The sequence below is a fragment of the Homalodisca vitripennis genome, chromosome 3, assembly GCF_021130785.1.
Source record: "Homalodisca vitripennis isolate AUS2020 chromosome 3, UT_GWSS_2.1, whole genome shotgun sequence".
In the NCBI taxonomy this organism is placed as follows: domain Eukaryota; kingdom Metazoa; phylum Arthropoda; class Insecta; order Hemiptera; family Cicadellidae; genus Homalodisca; species Homalodisca vitripennis.
The window spans coordinates 163,746,609-163,767,832 of NC_060209.1; the positions used below are offsets into that span (position 1 = coordinate 163,746,609).

Genomic DNA, 21,224 nt, shown 5'->3' on the forward strand with positions numbered 1-21,224 from the left:
CTATTTATTATAAAGATTTATTTCTTAACAAAGCCACAGTGACATATACTGCATAATGTATACATACATTAACCAAAAAAGCTGTTCCAGAAAGCTGTTGATTAGAAAAATGACTGGGATAATTTTATACTATACCCCACTAAATAAAAATCAAAACATTAAATGATATGTAAATATTCAATTGCTCAAATTACTTATTTTAGTATATTAAGAAGTTGAATGACATACACGGAGATAAACAACTGAATATACGAGTCATTCTAAATTAATATGGTAAAAACAAAATATATATATATTACAGATAAGTAATTCAATCTTCAACTTAACAACACAGAATTGTAACAACTATCAGATATAAAATCTGTTATCCATTCAGTCTTCATATATTTCAATCAACAATGAAATTCCAGGAACTCTTAATAATCCACCAGGGGCCTGTATGAAACATAAAATACAATTTTTACAATAAAATAAATTTTACTTTTTTAGTTTTAAGAACTAAAGTATTATTCAAAGTTGTAATACACTGTATAAAGCTTTAAAAGATGTTTTCAAACATGTTACATTTTAAATCAAGATTCTTTACCCCAAGTATAATTAAATTTAAATTAAGTAAAACTGATATGAGGCTCTTGTCACTTGATAATATTACATACTGATTTCAGTTCTATTAATTAACCCATTGGGAACTTGCCCAAGCGTCACTTGTTGCGGCCGAGTGAGACTGAATAAATCTTGTCCGAGCGACACTCGTGCTCTTTTTAGACGCTAAAAATCACGTATTTGTTTGTTTTTCCGCTAGAACGCAGGTTTGTGCCCTCCTGCATCCTTATGAGCAATCATTCTGTTTCGATTCATTATGTTTGCAAACTGAAACCATAACTAATAGCTTGTTTTGTTATTGTTTACATTTTGCCATATGCTCAATTTTCGTCACTTCAATGTTCTGCTTACATTCTATGTATCGTATTTTCAATGTTTAGTGTTTTACATTTTATAGTTGTTGAATGAGTTTTTAGTTCTTCCACTACCTCATGGAACAAGACAATTTGCATACTTCAAAAGTAGATAGATACTTGGACAGTGATATTGGGATGTCAAAGATACTCAAATACTGACACAAAAGTGAATTAGTTGTTTAAATTAACAATATTTATGTTAAGTAAACATAAGATTTTAGATAGGTTAACCTGTATCTGTGATGATATTAGTCTATCTGTATTTGTGACACTATTCTGACTGTATTTATAATATTTACAGCTTTGAATAAAGATCTATGACTATGACTATGACTAATTATAAAAGTAAATTAATGGTCATTGTATGTAATGTAGATAGTTTATTTTAATTATCATTTTAATAATAAAAAGTGAATGTAACAGTTTTATCTTATCTCCAGACAACTAATTCCGGAGCTTGTCATAAAATCATCAAAAAGTTAAAAAATGTAAGCGAATTTTGATTGTTTTGTTATTATGCTTTATAATTAAGTAATTCAATACACACTGGTTTTCCATGTTAAAAACATTGTGCTGTTTTGAATAAAAATTATTGAAACATATAAACAAAAAAAGTAATAGAATATTGACAGTTGCTTTTGATTTTTTGTTTTTCTTACCACACTAACACTATTGTAGAGCAACTAAATAGACTAAAATGTCCTGAAAATCTGATTAATTTATATTCATCAAAACGCATTCTATTAATATTTTAGTACATGCATGCATTTTTGCCAAAATCAATACAAACATTCAGTCCTAGAGAGGCTACGTTAATTGTTTTCTCAATGGGTTAATATTGATTTTATACACAAGATTTTTAAAAGATAATTAAATTATAAAGGTATTTTGTACTTACTCAGAAATTGGCTCTTGCCACTATTTTTAACATGACAGCGATCTAAAGTCCTTGGCTCGCTAAGTGTTAAAATGAATGTCTAGTTAAATTCTAACTTATTGACTCATATCTTTAAAACCATTGTTATCTTTACATAGTCTGATCGTTCTACTATCCCTCAACAATTTAATAAACTTGTTACCGTACCTTTATAATTTTGTATGCATCTCAAGTAGTGATGGGATAACCGAATGGATTTTATAACCGACTAACCAGTCAGTTATTTTTCTCGTTAATCGGTTATTTTAGTCGAATGAATAACCGATTACCTTTTAAATTCAATCCACAATTTAGTACACAATTTCAGAGTTTATTTACATATAACAATTACACCTAAACAATTAGCCTAATGCTCTGCTTAACTTACTCTCAATATAACGCATTTCATTTTTGTATTTAAACAAAACACTATTATTCACGAAACACCTTAACCAGAATACCTACACAATTATTTTATTTATGTCTTATAAAAAATCAAATATCAAAGTTTGATAAAAGAAGATCTTTTATTGGAGATAAGTAGGTGCGAACTGAACTGATTATTTATATTCTTTGATAGGTATGGAGAGTCAAAGGGATGGGGTGGTGGGGGAATGAACCATTCCTGTTGAGACAGGTAAGCGGCGCGGCGCGGCCAATTTACTCACGGCCGTACTTAGCTTTGGCGAGCCCTGGTAAAGATATTCGGTCGGGCCCCGTCGTGTCCCCCCACCAGACACAGTCCCTTCATATAGACGTGTGACTGGCTCCGGAAGAAATTGTACAAAAACCCGGTCTGAGTTCGGACCTGAATATACAATCAAAAAATTCCAAGCAAACCCGCACTGGCAGAACCGTAATTGAAAACGAAATTCTGTAATTGTATTATTACTTTTTTCTGTGCATACGTTATAGTCATAACATTTTAAAATGTTATATTATCATATATCATCTATAACACTACAAGATAATTACCGTTCAAATTGCAAAATTATAATTTATTTTAATTACGAATCACCAAAGTTAACCGAAAGTTAATCGCTAAAGAACGATATTTCAGTAATAAAAATAACTTATTATAATAAACGAGCAATTCAAGTATAGACTGTCTGCACAACCAGTTAACTTACAGAAAATTATTCGGTAGAAAAACTAATCTAAAGACTAATTTAAAATAACCGATCAGAATCAACGATTAATTCAAGTATAGACTAAGTCTTTACAACCAGTTAACTTATAGAAAAAACTAGTCGGTAGAAAAAACTAATCTAAAGACTAATTTAAAATAACCGATCAGAAATCAACGATTAATTCAAATATAGACTAAGTCTTCACAACCAGTTAACTTATAGAAAAATTAGTCGGTAGAAAAACTTATCTAAAGACTAATTTAAAATAACCGATCAGAATCAACGATTAATTCAAATATAGACTAAGTCTTCACAACCAGTTAACTTATAGAAAAATTAGTCGGTAGAAAAACTTATCTAAAGACTAATTTAAAATAACCGATCAGGATCACCGACTAATTCAAGTACAGACTAAGTCTGCACAATCAGTTAACTTATAGAAAAATTAGTCGGTAGAAAAATTAGTCTATAGACTAATTTAACTGGATGCAGCAAAAATAACCGACTAATCGGTTAAAATAAAATAACCGAACTAACCAGTTATTTTCATTCAGTTATTCCCACCACTAATCTCAAGTGCTACAAACACAGTCATCGTACGTTCATGAGTTTATCATAAGGTACCATCTGCAACTATTCCAGTCTCAGTTTTTCATAATATTTTGCCCTCTACATCACATTTTTGTAATTTTAAGTGATATCTAGTTCCAATGGTGTATTCAAACTATCAAGGATGAGTACTGAAAAGTCTGTTTAAAAAAACGCCCACCGAGGTCATGTGTGTATCAACTCGCTATCTGTACTGACTTGACTGAAAGCGAGCAGCTTGGTTCTTTAACACAGACAAGACCCTTTCTACCACTCAGTAGCAGTGGTGCCACTACCATCACAATCCTTCTGTCTAGTGTATCCACCAATCTTAAAAAAGTAATTTCTGAAGAAAATTATGAGCATTGTAATAGAATACTCGTTTGAAAAAATGTTCTAATTAAAAATAAACCAACAATTGATGTAACAAAAAAAAAAAAAAATAAAATAAAAAAAAAAAAAAAAAAAACAGTACATGCAGGAGAACATATTTTTAAGAGGGTTATATTATATTTAGAATATTTAAAGGAATAAAAACTATCATTATACTGTACCTAATTGGTTTCTTGACAGAGACTCCACTAATCTCGTAATCTCTTTCTCTACTGTGGCGACTAAAGTTCCTATCTCTATCTCTATCTCTGGATCTGTCTCTGCCTCGGTCTCTTGAGCGATCTCTCTCTCGTCTGTACTTTTCCCTTTCTCTTGACCGATCCCTCCTATCTCTTGATCTGTCTCGTCCTCGAGACCTTTCCCTCTCTCTACTTCTCCTCTGTCTTCTATCTCTGTCTCCGGATCGTTCCCTCACTCTTCTCGAATCACTGTCTCTCCTCGAGGATCTACCTCTGCTCCTGTCCCTTTCTCGGCTATTTCGTGATCTGTCCAAATCTTGCTCTTTTGTTTTTCTTGATGTTCGATTCCATGACCTAGACAAGTTTCACAAATTCACTACACTTTAAAATAATTAACATATTATGTTATTCAATTTTGAGAATTTCACAGACAATGTAGGCTTGATTTAATCTATTGTACAATTGGGAGCATTTCACTGGTCCAATTTTCAAATAGTTTCTGTCGTCTGAGTAACAAATGGCCAAGTAATTCACAGTTTCGTTGATCCAAGTACCAAATGTCCAATTAGAATGGAGAAACTGCCTCATTGCTCCAGGTGCAAAATGTTTGAGTTTCATTTGTCCAATTAGATAGAAATGACGTCTAACTGTGAACCAGACTGGCCGCTCTACGTACAAAATGCAACCACAGTATTAGTCTTACTTTTTAAGATCTTTTTTAATTTCTTCCTCTCAAAGTTTATTTATCTTTCTAAAGACAATAAATGTACTTACAATATTTAATTTAAATGTATTTTATTTAAAATAATATATATATATATATATATATATATATATATATATATATATATATATATATATTTATATACAAGTATAATATTTTTTTAAGTAATATTGGTCCATGGATAATAATGGGTTTTCTATCATTGTTATCTATCGCATATCAATGAAAAAACTGAAGCTAAGGACATGCATTATACCAAACACCCATTAAATTTTCTACAAGTAACTTTTTCTATTTATCGTAGCATATTTAAATCAAAGAAAATTAACATTAGAAGGTCTTGGATTCGTATTACTTAATTTATTTATTACAAAATATTGATGATAGTCTACGAGGTACGTTTAGTCTTATCAAACTCTTCTTATTTACAATTCTTCAATACATTATCGTTTATGAATAAGTATTTAACAAGCTGTTCTTTTATTTTAATCAATATTTTATTACTTGTCTTTCTGTTTTGTTTTGATTCCCCAGAAACCATGCTTTCCATCATTTATGTATTTAAAAATATGTGTATGTGTTTAATACTGGTGTTAAGAATAAATCAAGTTTTACCAACAGACACATCAGAGATACATCTACCAACTACTGTGCATTGTGTGCCAGTGATGTAAAAGTAAGAGAAGCCAGGTCGGTTGGGTGGGTTCACAGTTGCACACAGCTACATTCTACTTGGACACTTGCAACCCAGATAAATAAAACTCTTGACATTTAACACTTGGAGCAATAAAGCAGTTACTCCCTTCTATTTAGACATTTAGCACTCTAACATTTGCTACTTGGACAACTGTAACTGTTGTACATTTCCTTGTAAACTCGGACCAATGAATCGATTTCGTACAATTGTAACAAGTCCTCATTCAGATTAAAACCGTAACAAGTTCTATGCTTATATTGTAAGGGATAAAACTGTTTCTTTCACAATATTAATACAGTGAGGAGAATATCTGAGTTATTTAACTAGAGCTATTAGTCTATTGTTAATATTCTTTATTACAATTCTTTGATAAATGTACATACGGCAAGATGATAATAGGGAAGCCAAAGAGTGGTGAATGAGTATAGTGAATGATAAAATATCTCTGCTTTAAAGTTACAATTTAATTTATAACATTACCTTTTTTCAGAATCAGAAGGTATTTTCTCACTGCCAGAACCAGATGTTGCATTGCTCAATCGGTCATCCTCGTCCGAGTTCTCTGCTGCGTTAGATTCATCTGCCTCATAGTACTGATGTCTCTTCTGTCGCTCTCTAAACAATATGCCACACATCACTTACTTATCTATTGCATGTCTACTATTTGAACAAAATACAATAATTTACATAATTCATTCCAAAATACTGCTTAATGGGAGGTAATTACTACATTCTGTCTTAAGAAGAGTTTTACACTCAAAATAGTGTAATGAGTGATAAATGTAATGACAGTTAATTAGATAATTATATTTAATAGGTTGGATAATATTCATCATCAGACACACCATAAAATTGGATTGGCTGAATGACTTTGATTTTGTAATAAAACTCATACAACACAAATAACACAACAAACAAACATTCATTTCACAAAGACGTATTAAAAGTTTGTAGGCCTACATATCACAACAGTGGACTTGTGATACCCAAAACATGTAACTTTTGACAAGATCTCGTGGTTGTTATTGGATTTGACGGAAGTAATAACACCTAATTAAATTGTCAATTTAATCCAAAAAAAGAATTAAAATATATGTGTGTGTGTTTATATACTGTATAATGTAAAGCTAGCAAGATATTATTGTCTAGAATTAAAACATTGCCATGTCTTTACTTTTTATACAATTTTTCTTTTTGATGATGAATAATTCTATAAGTTATGTTATTAACACTAATATTTTTGGGACACAACTAACCTCCTTCTCATTTTTATAGAGATTTCTCTCATTTCATCTTCTCGATCTTGACGTTCTTGCTCAGCCTTTTCTTGCCTCAAGCGTTCAGCTCGTTTGTCTGCCTTATCTGATGTACAAAAAAGTAAACATTAGGGGCCAATATAAATAAATATTGAAATATTATTTGTCACAGACGATACACTGGTATCTATCTCACATATACCCAATTCTGGTTTTTGTTCATGTTACAATGGTGATCTGTGACATGAACAAAAACCAAATAAACACATGAACTGCCTGAATGAAATCATTTATAGGTTATAATGAAAGAGAGATTTAGATTGAATTGTTTTGCACAATATAAAATATGTCTTATGTATCTACAACTATTTAAAAAAATTAAGTCTTAAAATGTCTTCCATTAATGGCAGATTGTAATTTACAGAATATTAAAAATAGTTTTATAAAACATTTCCAGAAAAATAAATTGTATTTTTAATAATTTGACACTTGATTCATTGTGTGAAAAGGTTAAAACAATGTTTCATCAATGGTCTGAAACTTTTTAGCCTTCATTGATACAAAAACTATTCCTCATAATAGATATAGTACACGACACACTAAAAAGGCAATTCACAGAAAAAAAGGTTTTGCTTGTAGAAGCTAACATTCAACTAAATCTTTCAATTTATTATTTACAACCCATATTTCATTATCCAGTATTTTTAATGAATGCCAATTTACAAAAAATTTCAAATAAAGTATTTTAAAAATAAATATAAATAAAATGTTTAGTGGTTCATTTACTTACATTGCCTATTGATCAATGCTTGTCTCTTTTTCTTAAGACGTTCTTGAAGAGAGATTTTCATAGCAGAAGTAGTTGCTGGCTGCAAAGCATATTTTTTACTCAGTATTTAAAGACCAAAAATAACAGTAATTTCCAATAAAACATTTTATAAACCTGCAGAGCATCAAAATGTATTTAATTCAGTAAATTTTGAAAAAAATAACTGTTTAACTTAATAAAATATGTTAAAATTAAAATGTAAAGCAACAAAAAGTGTTAATATTATTAAATCAATGTTAATTTCTTTAAAGCAATTTTAGGCATTAGTCATATGAATAGATAGAGTTTTGTGTCAATTCTGATTCCAAACAATATTTGTGAATATATATTTAAAGATATTATACCATAGTCAATACAAAACTCAATCAGATCTTGATTATCTGGAGAGAGTGAATCAAGCTGAAGGAAAAGTGTTGTGAGTCGACCTTGGTTAAATAAAAATTCCGAGAAGTGTACATAGAAGGACAGGAAAAGTAAATCACACCTTTGAGAGACACAAGTTGTTATCATAATGAAAGTACTATTCTCGAGTTCTCCTCCCCTGAACTAACTGAAATTAGGACTGGATTTTAAATTATGGCTATAAATAGTACTTGTGAACAAGAGACTTAGTTGAGATCTGTTTTATCGTTGATCTACCATTGAATAAAAACACCTGAGTTTAATGAGAGTTGCATTAAAATATAGCTTTTTACTTGTTTATTCCTGCATTTAGACATATAAAGCAAATTATTGACAAACAATAACTTTCAGTTTTTATATAGGTTAAAATGGAAAAAAGATATTGTTTTTTGACACTTTCCAACCAAACAGCAACTTTGAAAATTTACAACTCGGAAACTTGTGATCAGATTAAGACCAAATTTTATACCCCCTAAGTATAAGTGTACGGGTTTTGAGTATAATATTGAACTCTCTTGGAGTTCTTAAATAAAAATATTAACAGTTAAGATATTTATTATATTTGAAGCTTGTAGTATTTTCTATGTTGATATGAAGAACTGAGCTGTCAGGATTCTTCTTCAAGATTAGTATAGTACTCAGAAACATATTTCTATAATTACTTCAAGAAAAAGTTCACTAGACCGATGTTAGATGAGTTGTAAAGAATGTAAACAATTTTCCTAAAAGACAATCACTTCACAGCAACCAGACTACAAACAAACACTTTTTGCTCCAAAATAACATATTTTACATGTATGATACTTTCTAGGAAAGTAATATAACATAAACACAGTTTTAGAATCCTTGATGAGTCACTGTGCATTTTAATAATAAAAGTAACTTTCCAGTACTTTCATTCACACAGGCCATTTTTACATTTCTTCAACAAAGTATTGATGCTAATTTAACAACCATACACAAGATCAACATGTGTGTAAAAAATGAACCATTTCACCAATTATTTGTTCCTAGGTGTAAAGAAGGTTTAGTTCTTCCAGGCATTTACCGCAAACAGTCTCCATTCGATGATATTCATACTTATACTTTCGTGAAGAAGGCAGTTTGGATATGCTAAACTGGGTCGCTGGTCAATCGACTCAAACATATCATGAATTGGGACATTTTCCTTAATGTTGAGCTCACACTGGAGGATAAAATGTTTTCTTCACTTCTTAGCCATTATTTTCATATTCTGTGAAAGACATTTTCAAGTCCTCCTCTTAATTGAATTGTATATTTCTTTATGGTTTTATACTATTATTTCCTGCTTGAATATCTAAAAAAATCTTACTTCCTTTTTAGTACAATACGAAGAAATCTTGATCAATCACTCCGTTTACAATATTTATTTTCTCAAACGAAGGGTTTTTAAGGAACTGTCGTATTGATTAAAAAATTTAGTAAAAAAGTGTATTATTCTAACAAATTTAGTTTTTACCTAAAAATAAAAAAAAAAACAATAAAGATGTAACTTTGTTGTAATAAACTTACTGAAAGTAAATATTTTTAGCTATTAAATCGCTTTGGTTATAGCATTTAATTTCTAACGGTTCTTGAGATATGGGTGGAAATGTACATCACGCCTCCCACGACCACACTGGGGAGCGCGAACATCTTTCTTCTTTGTTTGTTTCTTTTGTTTTTTTAAAAAAGGAGAAGCCGATCCCCTTACAACATCATGTTTCAATTTCACTATATTGTATTCAACAATAATGAAGAATAAAATTGTGTCAAGCTTTTAGTGCACTTTACACTCTCACTGTCTCCCGGACTAGACAAGTCGGCCTGCTCATCTTTTGTGAGTAGGGCAATGATGACGAACACTTTTGGTTGTTGTTTGCACATTCCAAGTCTCAAATTACTATTAACAATACCTATCTATTTTAAATTATAGTAAAAGCATATGTTTGGGAATTTTTAAGGTTTAATTTAATTAAAATTAAAAAATAAACCTAAAGATTACCTGAAAGTGTATTATTGAAAAATATTTTATTTTTAACTCATAAACAACTAAAGATAGGACTTTATTTAAGAAGGTTTTCAAAAGTATATGTTTTCAGCTATTAGATCGCTTTAGTTAAAATGTTTTATCTGTAAAGGTTCTTGAGATATGGGCAGCAAAGAAATTTGAGTACTCCATCAAGTTCTTTACCCCCCACCCACAATGTTGTCGACATACAGAGGAGCGACATCATGTTTCATAATCACTATAGAGCATTTAGCAATAATTCAAGAATAAACATATGTCAGGATTCTAGTGCATGCTCAACCCCTATTGACTCCCGGACTATTAGACGCTCAACCTGGACAGTACTGATTTGAATTCTTACACTTAACTATTCAATATTATAACCTCATACTTCTTGTTATAAACGTGTTTGCGTATAGAATCAATTTAAACTTGGCATTATTAATTTCCTGATTGGGTGACACACCTTACTGTGTTAACCCATTGCGGATCGTATTGTTTTGGCACGCGGGCACGATTTAATTTACGGTCAGCGGCCGTACGAACAGCAATGGTATGCCACAGTATCGTTCGCTATTGTATACTAGAAAATTCAGCTGTGAATGTATTCGTTCAGATGGAACATGGGCCTGCTAGGGTATCCGTGATGTAGGAATGATAACACGCGAGCAAGGTTCCAGGGTGGCAGGGATGATGTCTGCTAAATAAAGCGGCTTGGGCGAAGCGATTACAACATCCGGGCCATTGTCTAGACTAAACCCGCCAACATGTACATCTACGTCTTTTCATTGTGTCACTAACCTCAAAAGTATTATAATAACAACTGAGGAAAACACCGAATCAGCGCTAAAAAGCAGAGAGTAAACTCATATGAATGATTTTTCAACTTCAACATACAACTGCGATCTGTAGGATATTTATAAAACTTTTGAAAACTCTAAACATAGACCGTTGTTAAATACTCTTATTTGACAAGTGAAGGCGATCGCATGATCTATCAGACATTAAAAGAACTATTTGGAGGGAAATTTTAAAGCAGACCGCTTTTGCGAACTGAGCTCGTTATCGTGCCGTTAGGCCCGGTTGCTGTGTGACGAGCCCAGCTCGTCAGTGATCCGCAATGGGTTAAGCTTAGAAATTTCATTACAGTTAAAACCTGATTAGGAAATGTTCTCAGATATGATTGTCATTGATATAAAATTAGAGAAAGTAAATATATATATATATATATATATATATATATATATATATATATATTTATTTATTTATCTATTTACTTTTTATAATCTTATATCAATGACAATCACACTCACACACACACACACACACACACACACACACACACACACACACACACACACACACACACACATATATATATATATATATATATATATATATGGTACGTTGTATTATCCAGTTCTTCATTAGGGCATAGATACCAGCACTTACTAAAGTAGGTGATGAATGCATAGCCTAATATAATGGTTGAAGAAGCAGTTTAGTTCTATTAGGTAAGGTATCAGAAGAAAATATCATCATAATTTGAAAACCAAAGAGAAATAAATCAAATAAAAACTCATTTTTTACAACAGTTTAGAACCTATAAAATAGAACTATACAGTTAAATTATTGGAATACCGCAGAATAAAATTATTGATAAACGAATTCTTGACATATCGACTTCAAGGCTACAAGTTAGAAGTACCTTGTATTCTTTATATCAACATAATTCCTATGTAAATTAATTCAATTGCTTGGCGAATGGTCCGAGTCAGGAGCTGCCCCTCATTCAATATCCAAACTGGCTAACACTTTTATTATGAAGAAACTTACTTAAAAATTAAATCTAACAAAGAATACCTATATGGACTTAAAATATATTTATAGCAGTTGATAAGCTGATTCAACTCTGCATTTTATGTTTGGATCATTATAGTATAAACACTATTTCACGAGTATACTTTTTTGTTGAGTAAGAATTGTTCCAGTAGTAAATATTTTTTTAAATTAAACATAAATTTTGTTTTATTTTATAAATATTTTTAATTTTATATTTTTTATATTACCTATTTCTATACATTTTATTTTTTTTATCCTATAAAAAGGCATTTAAATTTATTATAATGATTTTAGTGCTAAAGTTACTACAATATTTGTTGTAGGAGTTAAGATATTATTTTTGGTACAAGACCTCAGAATAGTTCTGAACAGAATATTTTTTATTAAGGTCTCCAAAGAATTAAGTAATGTCTTTTAGAATAATAATATTTTTGCACAACAATAGATCAGGATAAATACTTATAACAATTAATTTCAATTAATACTTAAAATAAACATATATATTTCTTGCAGTTTGTTACACCAATAGTTTAGTTTAACTGCAATTTTGTATTATGCTCTAATATATAGAACAATAATACATCATGAGCCTAAAAGGGGTGAAATAAATGTTATAAAAATTGATCTAAGGTATAACATTCTGTAAGTGATCACAAATACTTGTTTATATAAAAAAAAACTGCAACATATTCATCTTTGTCATTTCAGCAATTTTAGAGTTTGTATCGTAAAAATTATTTTTTTCTTAAGTTACACTGTCATTGCTAAAGCAAAGAGTAGTAACAAGAGGCACATCACATTTAAATTAACATAAGCAGTTAGTAGCTTTGTTGTTGTTTATTCCCTCTATAAACATGTATAGAGTTGCCAAGGGTGACCTATGTTATTAGTACAAAGGTAGGGGAACAGTTTTGATTCTTACTGACTTTGGTTCTGCCACCCGAATTACCCACAGCTTGAGTATTCCTGAAACAACCAGAGCAGTATTACTTAACAATTAACCACAACAAGTTAATATCTTATTAAATATTAAACTATAACACACAGGTAAAGTATTGTTTCATTATTTCTTTAGTTCAGTCCCAGTAAGGATTATAGTAGGAAACCGTTCACAATTCTTGGTTCCAAGTATTTGTGAAATAACTGATTTTGAACTATAGATCGTTTAACATCACTAGTAGATACTGACTGTTTCAGCTACTTGTCTGGACAGTGAGAGCCAATCACCACTTTATAAGAACAAAAGCTAGTTTTTTTTCAACTGATGGAGGAATTTTCATTGAGGAATTGATTTTTGACCAAATTAATTATGATGGGTGTTGAAAGGAAGGGAGGGGAACCAAAAGATTTAACCCTTTGACATATTACTTTTTTTACCTCATTTATCACCTCCTTTGTGACTTCATTTGGAAATTTTTGTTAGATTGGTATTATTTATATAACTTAGTGCTAGGATATGGTATTATTTAATTAATGCTGTATTTTAATTCTGATATTTAAGGCTTGCTATTTTTTTCAAACAAATTTACATAAAATATTTCTTGTCCAATAGATAACTATAAATTTAAAAAAATAAAAATGTAACTTATGTTGTCATTCATTTTTTTTATTGTCATTAAAATATTCTGTCCTGGGGTCTGATGAACAGAGTCAATGAGTTAACACCTACACTAGGACACGACCAATGTACCGACTATAGGACAGTGGGAGTATCAGTAACGTGCATCCACCACCACAGTCTATTATTATGGTGCCTGACATGACTTAAAATACAATTGATAATATAACCCTTGCGGTGATGGTGATAATAGTATTGGCTGCAACGATTATGTAGGCACTTTTTGCAACACTAATACCTTCAACAATTCTTGTCGAAATCTAATGTTTCATAGAGTGCCATAATCAGGAGGAACTAATTTTCTATAACAGTTGAGTGCCATAATCAGGAGGAACTAATTTTCTATAACAGTTGAATAATATTCCTTTAAGATGTAATAACAGTTTTCACTTAAAATAGTAATTCAAGTTTTTCCTCAGATGAGTGAATTCAGCCATAACAAGGGGGGGGGGTTTGCTCATATTCAACAACTAACCACCAGACCTCCCCTAACGAACTTTCCCCCTTCCTAATATTGAATTAACTAATTATGTTATGAACTCCACATTATAGGGCTATCTTTATGTTAGAATAATAAATTGTAAACTAAAACCCTTTTAAAATTCTTTTATTTCAGACACATGTTTCGGTATAAACCATCTTCAGTGTGAACATTAACCTCTCAATAATTAACTAAATAAAAAAAATTTTATCATGGTCTAAATATACCAGATTGTTTTATTATTCTTTAGCAACTTACTTGTCAGGTGCAGAAAGCTTATCTGATGTTTGATCACTTTTGTCTTCTGAGTCAGATAAATCGAATTCTGAAGAGGAAGAATCGTTCTTATGACGCCCATAATATCTGAAAAGCAATACATTTGAAGAATCAATTTATAAGTAATAAAACTATATTTTAGTAGATTTTATAGCTTCAAAGTTATTCTCTGCAGTACAACGCAGGCGTAACAAGCATTAAAGCAGCATATCAAGTACTCTTGAGGTAAATGATGAGTCATTTTGTGAATATTCCACTCCCCCACTGCTCTTTGGAATAATAAGATATTTAACATTCAAGAGCTGTGTCTGGGAGTCCTGTAATGAGAGGGCTACACAATTTCTATGAACACTAATGTGATATATAAGTTTAAAGGGCTGTGTCTTGGAGCTCTGTAATCAAAGGGCACAGTTCTATGAGCACCAATGTGATATAATCTTGGAAAGTATACATAAGTCCTCTATAAACCTGATGCAATATAGTGAATTTCCTTGCTTTCCAGTCTCTATTTACTATATTCTCATTGTTTGCTCTTCTTCAGCCTATCAAATTGTATCACTTTATATCTGATCAGTTACCTTAATCACTGCAAAACGGGCTCGGTTTCCTCTGCCCTTATAAAAATTAGCGTGACGTTTCTAGTGCATTAATATGGTGTTTCTTTTGACTTGGATTCTCTTACCATTTTACAATATTTCCTTACATATAAATTGAGCATGGAACACCAGAAGGATGTAGCGGTGGCCTTATAGTAATTCAAACGTAAATAGGCATATAGTATATATTTTTCATGTTTTAGAGCGGACTGTACTGAAAGTTACCTTGATTTTAGCTCCACAAGAACAATGTTAAAATCCCAAACATCGTTAAGTCCTACCTAAGTTTTGGTTAAATAATCATGGGAGATATTTTGTTTTAAATATATAATTTATACACATCTAAATCTTTTGCAATATTGTTGTTGATCATTCAGAATTAAATCACTTTCTTTTATTTCATTGTTTAAATATTTAAAAAGCATATATTTCACAAGAAAATTCAAAAGTGTTTAATTGAGGTGTTATGTATAACATGTATATCTTATGTATATTAGTGAGAAATGAGTCAAATGCTTTTGTGTTTGAGGTTTACAATGTCCTTATGGAGTATAATTAAAGGTCATTTAAAGACTTTCACTTCTAAGTGTGATGTAAATAAACAAATTTAGATTGGAATAAATTATAAAACATACTGAAGGTTAAAATAGATATTGTGTGAATTTATTTACAATTTGTGAACAGCATAACAAATAAAACTCTGCATTTTATATATATTACTAATTAAATATATATATAAAACTCAGCATTTTATATATATATTACTAATTAAATATATATATATATATATATATATATATATATGACTATGGATCGACCGTGGTATTTTCCAGAAAACTCACATTGACAATAAATTGGCTTTGCTACTTAAAAATAATTTCATAATTTCGATCTTTAATAATATGAATGTTGCAAAATCACAAAATAATAAATAAGAGATGTGACTGGAAAGTTTTAAGAATGGATTCGCTACTGCTTACTGGTTTGTCGTAAGCAGGGTGTAGAGTGAGTCATCGCATTGTCATTGAACTCCCTCTGACAGGAAACTGTTTTCTTTATTCAGTTTGTTGTGGCAGCTGGTTGAGTGCGGGTCTGTTAGTGCTTGTTGCCAGATTCTGTCTGCGTTAAAATGGACGTAAAAATGGAGCAATGAGTTTTTGTGAAATTTTTTTTTTAAACCAGGAAATCAGTTTCTGAGACTTACAAACTATTAAAAACAGCTTTTGGGGATAATTGCATGAGCCAGTCAAATGTTCTTGTCTCGTTCAACAGATTTTAAAATGAATCATATGAAGATGAAACACAGTTCGGCCGTCCTTCCACCTCATAAATGAATGAAAATTTTATGAAAGTTTGCAACTTAGTGCGCTTTAATAGTAGACTTACAATTAGGGAGATGGCTGACGAAAAAAAAAACACATCAAAGTTGGTCGAAGGTGAAGACAATGTTGGCGATTTATTTTGATTCTACCGGTATTGTACATCATGAATTTACACCTAGAGGACAGACAATTAACCCATTGCGGATCACTGATGAGCTGGGCTCATCACGCAGTGGCCGGGCCTAACACACGCCACTGCGCGCCTAACACACGCCACGATGACGAGCTCAGGTCGCAAAAGCGATCTGCTTTTAAGTTTCCCTCCAAATAGTTTTATTAGTGTCTGATAGATCGGGCGATCGTCTTCACTTGTCAACTAAGAGTGTTTAACAACGGTCTATGTTTAGAGTTTTCAAAAGTTTTATAAATATCCTACAAATCGCAGTTGTATGTTGAAGTTGAAAAATCATTCATATGAGTTAACTCTCTGCTTTTTAGTGCTTCTGAATGGGTGTTTTCCTCAGTTGTTATTATAATACTTTTGAGGTTAGTGACACAACTAATCGATGCAGACGTACATGTTGGCGGGTTTAGTCTAGACAATGGCCCGGATGTTGTAATCGCTTCGCCCGAGCCGCTTTATTTAGACTATGATTCAGACATCATCCCTACAACCCGGAACCTTGCTCGCGTGTTATCGTTCCTACATCATGGATACCCCAGCAGGCCCATGTTCCACCTGAACGAATACCTTCACAACTGAATTTTCTAGTATACAATAGCGAGTGATACGATGTGGCGGCTGTTCGTGCGGCCGCTGACCGTAAATTACGGTCCGCAATGGGTTAACCAGGTATACTACAAATATGTCCATCAGCATTTGCATGAAAAGGTGCGGAAGAAAAGGCCTGCATTATGGAATGACAAAAATTGGGTGCTACACCATGACAATGCTCCGGTTCATCGTGCCTTCTCCATCGTTCAATTTAGGACCAAATTCAAAATTCCTGTGCTTCCACAACCGCCATTTGGCCACTGCAAATTTCTACCTATTTCCTAAACTGAAATTTTCACTGAAAGGGAAAAGCGATTTGACTTGATTGAAGACATCCAGGCAAATACAGAGAGCGTCCTTAACAAACTTCAGGAAAGAAATTTCCAGGAATGTTTCCAAAAGTGGAAACACCGTTAGAGTCGGTGTATACAGTCAAAAGGAGACTACATTAAAGGAGATGCATAACAGTAGCATAAAGTACCACTATTGTACCATTACATGCACATTCTTAAAACTTTCCAATCACACTTCGTATAGCCTTGGAACAAAGTACACAGTTTTTTTGATGAATTTTCAATGGGCTACTTAAAAAATATTTAAGATTAAATCTGACAACCTGATCCTTCAATAAATATTAGCAAAGTTGATTTAAGTTATGACATTATAACAATTTGGATTTTCGGTCACAATACCCTGAATTCAAAGATTAAATTGTAATTAACTCTCCCAGTCTGTATAAAATTATTTTTTTTATTAGTTATGCCTGAGCAATGCTTAACCAGTGAACACCAAATATATTTATGCCTATGAAATAAAATATTAATGGATTTGTCAGACTTCAAAGTCATTTAAATAAAGTCATTTGGAAATCTCAATATTAAAAGTCAAAGTATCTTTATTACATGATCATTAAGAACAGTAATTTGTCAGATTATAATACAATTGTAATATAATAGGTGTTGTTGTTGTGCAGTTGTGTAAAACACTTTGCTGTAAAGTTTTCAATCTTTATACTATCATCAAATTTGGAACAAAGTTTTTTTATTGAAAATTCCTTTGGAAAGAATATTAATATTCATATAAAACTAAAATAAAATGCTCCCTTCTTAACAAAAAAAAAAAATTAAATTGGCTCTCCAAAAAATTACTGAATTCAAATAAAATTAAATTAAAGCTTATTCTTTTCTTAAAATGAAATAATCAATCAACTTCAAATTAAATGAATTCTCAAAGTTCTATTGTGCACCTTGTGCTAAACCCAAACTGTAGGATTTTATCCACTTCCCCGTTGTTTCAGTTAATTTTTAAAATTCGTATACAACTTGCCACAAAGAGTTCAAATTTTAACAATTATTAAGATAAAATTTATCCTTTGTTTAAACAGGTAAAAGCAAGTACTCTACACGAAAACTTTCTTTCTTCTAACAAATTTCCTTTTAACTGGATTACTTTAATAAAGCTGCAATTTACTTGCGTAACTGAGTGAAATTCCCCATAATAAGAAAACCTCTAAATTAGGTACAAGCCAAGAAAACTATTTAAAGTAAATCAGAAAAGAACTGTTGTACTCATCCAAAATCACTCGTGGAAATTTTGACAGACACAGAACAGACTGACTTACCAACAGAAAAATCAGCGGAATTCGAGAAGCACTGGTTTTAATATTCCCTCCCCCCCATTATTAATAATGTCATCACTAAGCCAATTCATTGACCCAGATGTACCAACAAATTAGCCTTCAGCTTTCCTGATCTGAACTAACCAAAACCCAGTAATAGTTGGACAAAAAAATGGTACAACTAAAGCTCAATTCAGAATTGAACAACTATCCTCAAGTAACATTAGCAGACTTTCCAAAGGAGTACATTTCAATATTGTTACCTAACGTTTGTCAAATATATTTTTTATTTTCTTATAAAATTAAATTCATAAGATTGTAAAATTAAAACCAATGTAGTCTAAACGCTACAGACATTTAGTACGTTAAACTAACATACGATTATGTGTTTACACACCTAAACATTATTGTCTTTTGTAACGTAAGTAGAAAAAAGTAAATACCTTGTGATGACTGGTGGAGCTGGTATTTCTACACTCCTTACAGGCTGAGGAGATGTGGACTTCTTCACAATCCTGCAACAGTTTTTTATTTAATTTGTAATATACTATTATTAAGACATTACAGGAAAACTAAGTAAAAAAAGTGTTTAGAATTTTAGTGCAATTCTTTAATTGCTCCACCTTTGTGGAGCAGATCTTTTACGACACACTAATTGTGTCACATCATGTGCTTTTATTGTACTGTGATAGTCCCTTTTTGTTCTGCTTTGAATATTGTCTTTTTTTGGAACTTGAATTTATCAAAAGTCAGTGATTGCATTCATAAATTTAAATGTCTCAGGGATATTGGTGAATTGGGTGCAGTAGAGAAAAATTGGCAATAATTTAATTAAATTCTGTACAGTATAATAATTATTATTATTATTACTTTGCTAAGAAAAATGGCAATTAAATGGGCATTAAATAAACTATTTAAAACATCAATGTCAATGGTTTAAATTGGCACAAACAATCATCCATATATATAATAACAAAAAATATAATATAATAATATTAATTACTGGTTCTGAAGCAATTGCCGTAAACTAAATATTAAATTATTAATTTTCATAATATTTTTATTATTTAAAAGACTACATTAACGTTTTTACTTTTACACTCACAATTGTATAGCATCACAAATATGGTGATACTAGAAAAGCAGGATAAGGCTATAAATAAATTGTCATAAAAACAATATTTATTTTTTTTATGTTTCAGAAGTTTTTCAGAACTAAATAAAAGCGAATTGAAAAATACTTTTTAAAATGAATTAGTAATAAGCATAAAAAGGTAATTATAACACAATTTTGATTATGGATTAAACTAAACCAACCCAATCAAAAATTTACTGTGAAATGTTAACCTACATCTCTAATAATATATGCATTTGCTCATATGTACCATTCTTAAAATATGTTTAACTTATCTTAAAACATATTGTACTTCCAGATGATCAATGATTGAAGATAGCATTTTATGATAACAATAATTATGATACTACACTGATATCATACCTCACAGGTGGAGATGCACTTTTAGACCTGGAAGAACTTTGCCTCCTCCTGTAACTGAAAATTTAAACTTTGAAATTGAGATCTATTAACGTATTGAAATTCTGAAATGCCATTAGTTTACTCATTATAGGAACTAAACAATACCCAAAATAATAAATTTGTATTCATTTATACAAGAGTCATGTAAAAAGTACAATCCAAACTAATAAATATTGCTATTCTTGAATGTGAGAACCACAATAGTGACAGCTTCCAGAATATTGAAATGAATGCAACTGCATAACACACAGAATGTTTTAAATAATTTTCTATTGACAATAGTTTTTGAGAAAAGGAGGTTTAGAACTTTTGTTGATAGAGGTCAACGGTTTTTATGAGGAAACTTTGACTAGTCATACCTAGATAGTAAGCTGCTTCTTACCGTCCAGTAGTATCCACACTTCATTCCCAATATGTACTCTCTCCTAATCTATTATAAATACAGCTTGGTTTTCTATTATTAATTTATTAGTTAAGAATGGGAGAGGGTTAATAGTTTTGTAGCTCCAAAAAAGACGCAATAAGAAGTGAAATAAATAATTTGTATCCCTCTTTCTTACCTGGTATGGGAAACTTTATCATTTTGACTTGACACTCGATCAGTGAACCTGGCAGGCGAGGTTGAGTGTGAGCGATAACGCACTGTACGAGTGGTCGGAGACCTTGAGCGCCATGTGGGGCTGGGAGATCTGCGAGCGTTAGATGTGTGATCAGCTCGAGACCATGACCGATATCTGCTCGATTTCTCCATTGACCTTTCCCTAAAAAATACATACAAAATTATTATAATTGGTCTTAATTGTTAATTGTTTGGTTAATTGTTGTCTTGGTTGTTGTTGTTGGTTGGTTGTGTGTTGGTGTTAATTGTTGTGTGGTGTTAATTGTTTGTTGTGTTGGTCTTTATAACATGACATCTACTGTATAACTTTAATACAATATATTCAAGGTATTGTTTATCTTTTTCAAATAATTCTTTTGTTATTACTTTCTTTAACAAAAAAATAACTATCATTAGACCTACATTTTTACAATATTGTTTACAGTAAAACACATAATGTACATAAAAAAAACATGC

General features: G+C 31.1%; 1 protein-coding gene across 2 annotated transcripts in view; it reads right to left on the bottom strand.

Moving 5' to 3' along the window:
• Positions 1 to 3: 3 nt before the first annotated feature.
• LOC124357733 (CLK4-associating serine/arginine rich protein) overlaps positions 4 to 21,224 on the bottom strand; it is a 59,502-nt gene continuing 38,281 nt past the window's right edge. For both annotated transcript variants that reach the window (XM_046809747.1, XM_046809746.1), the window contains exons 10-19: positions 20,710 to 20,910; positions 20,111 to 20,164; positions 19,056 to 19,127; positions 14,284 to 14,388; positions 12,853 to 12,892; positions 7,633 to 7,711; positions 6,843 to 6,948; positions 6,067 to 6,201; positions 4,148 to 4,519; positions 4 to 435 (exon numbers count right to left, since the gene is read on the bottom strand). In XM_046809747.1, coding sequence (XP_046665703.1) covers positions 417 to 435; positions 4,148 to 4,519; positions 6,067 to 6,201; positions 6,843 to 6,948; positions 7,633 to 7,711; positions 12,853 to 12,892; positions 14,284 to 14,388; positions 19,056 to 19,127; positions 20,111 to 20,164; positions 20,710 to 20,910 — 1,183 coding nt within the window. In that variant the 3' untranslated portion in view covers positions 4 to 416. The remainder of the gene's footprint in view (positions 436 to 4,147; positions 4,520 to 6,066; positions 6,202 to 6,842; positions 6,949 to 7,632; positions 7,712 to 12,852; positions 12,893 to 14,283; positions 14,389 to 19,055; positions 19,128 to 20,110; positions 20,165 to 20,709; positions 20,911 to 21,224) is intronic.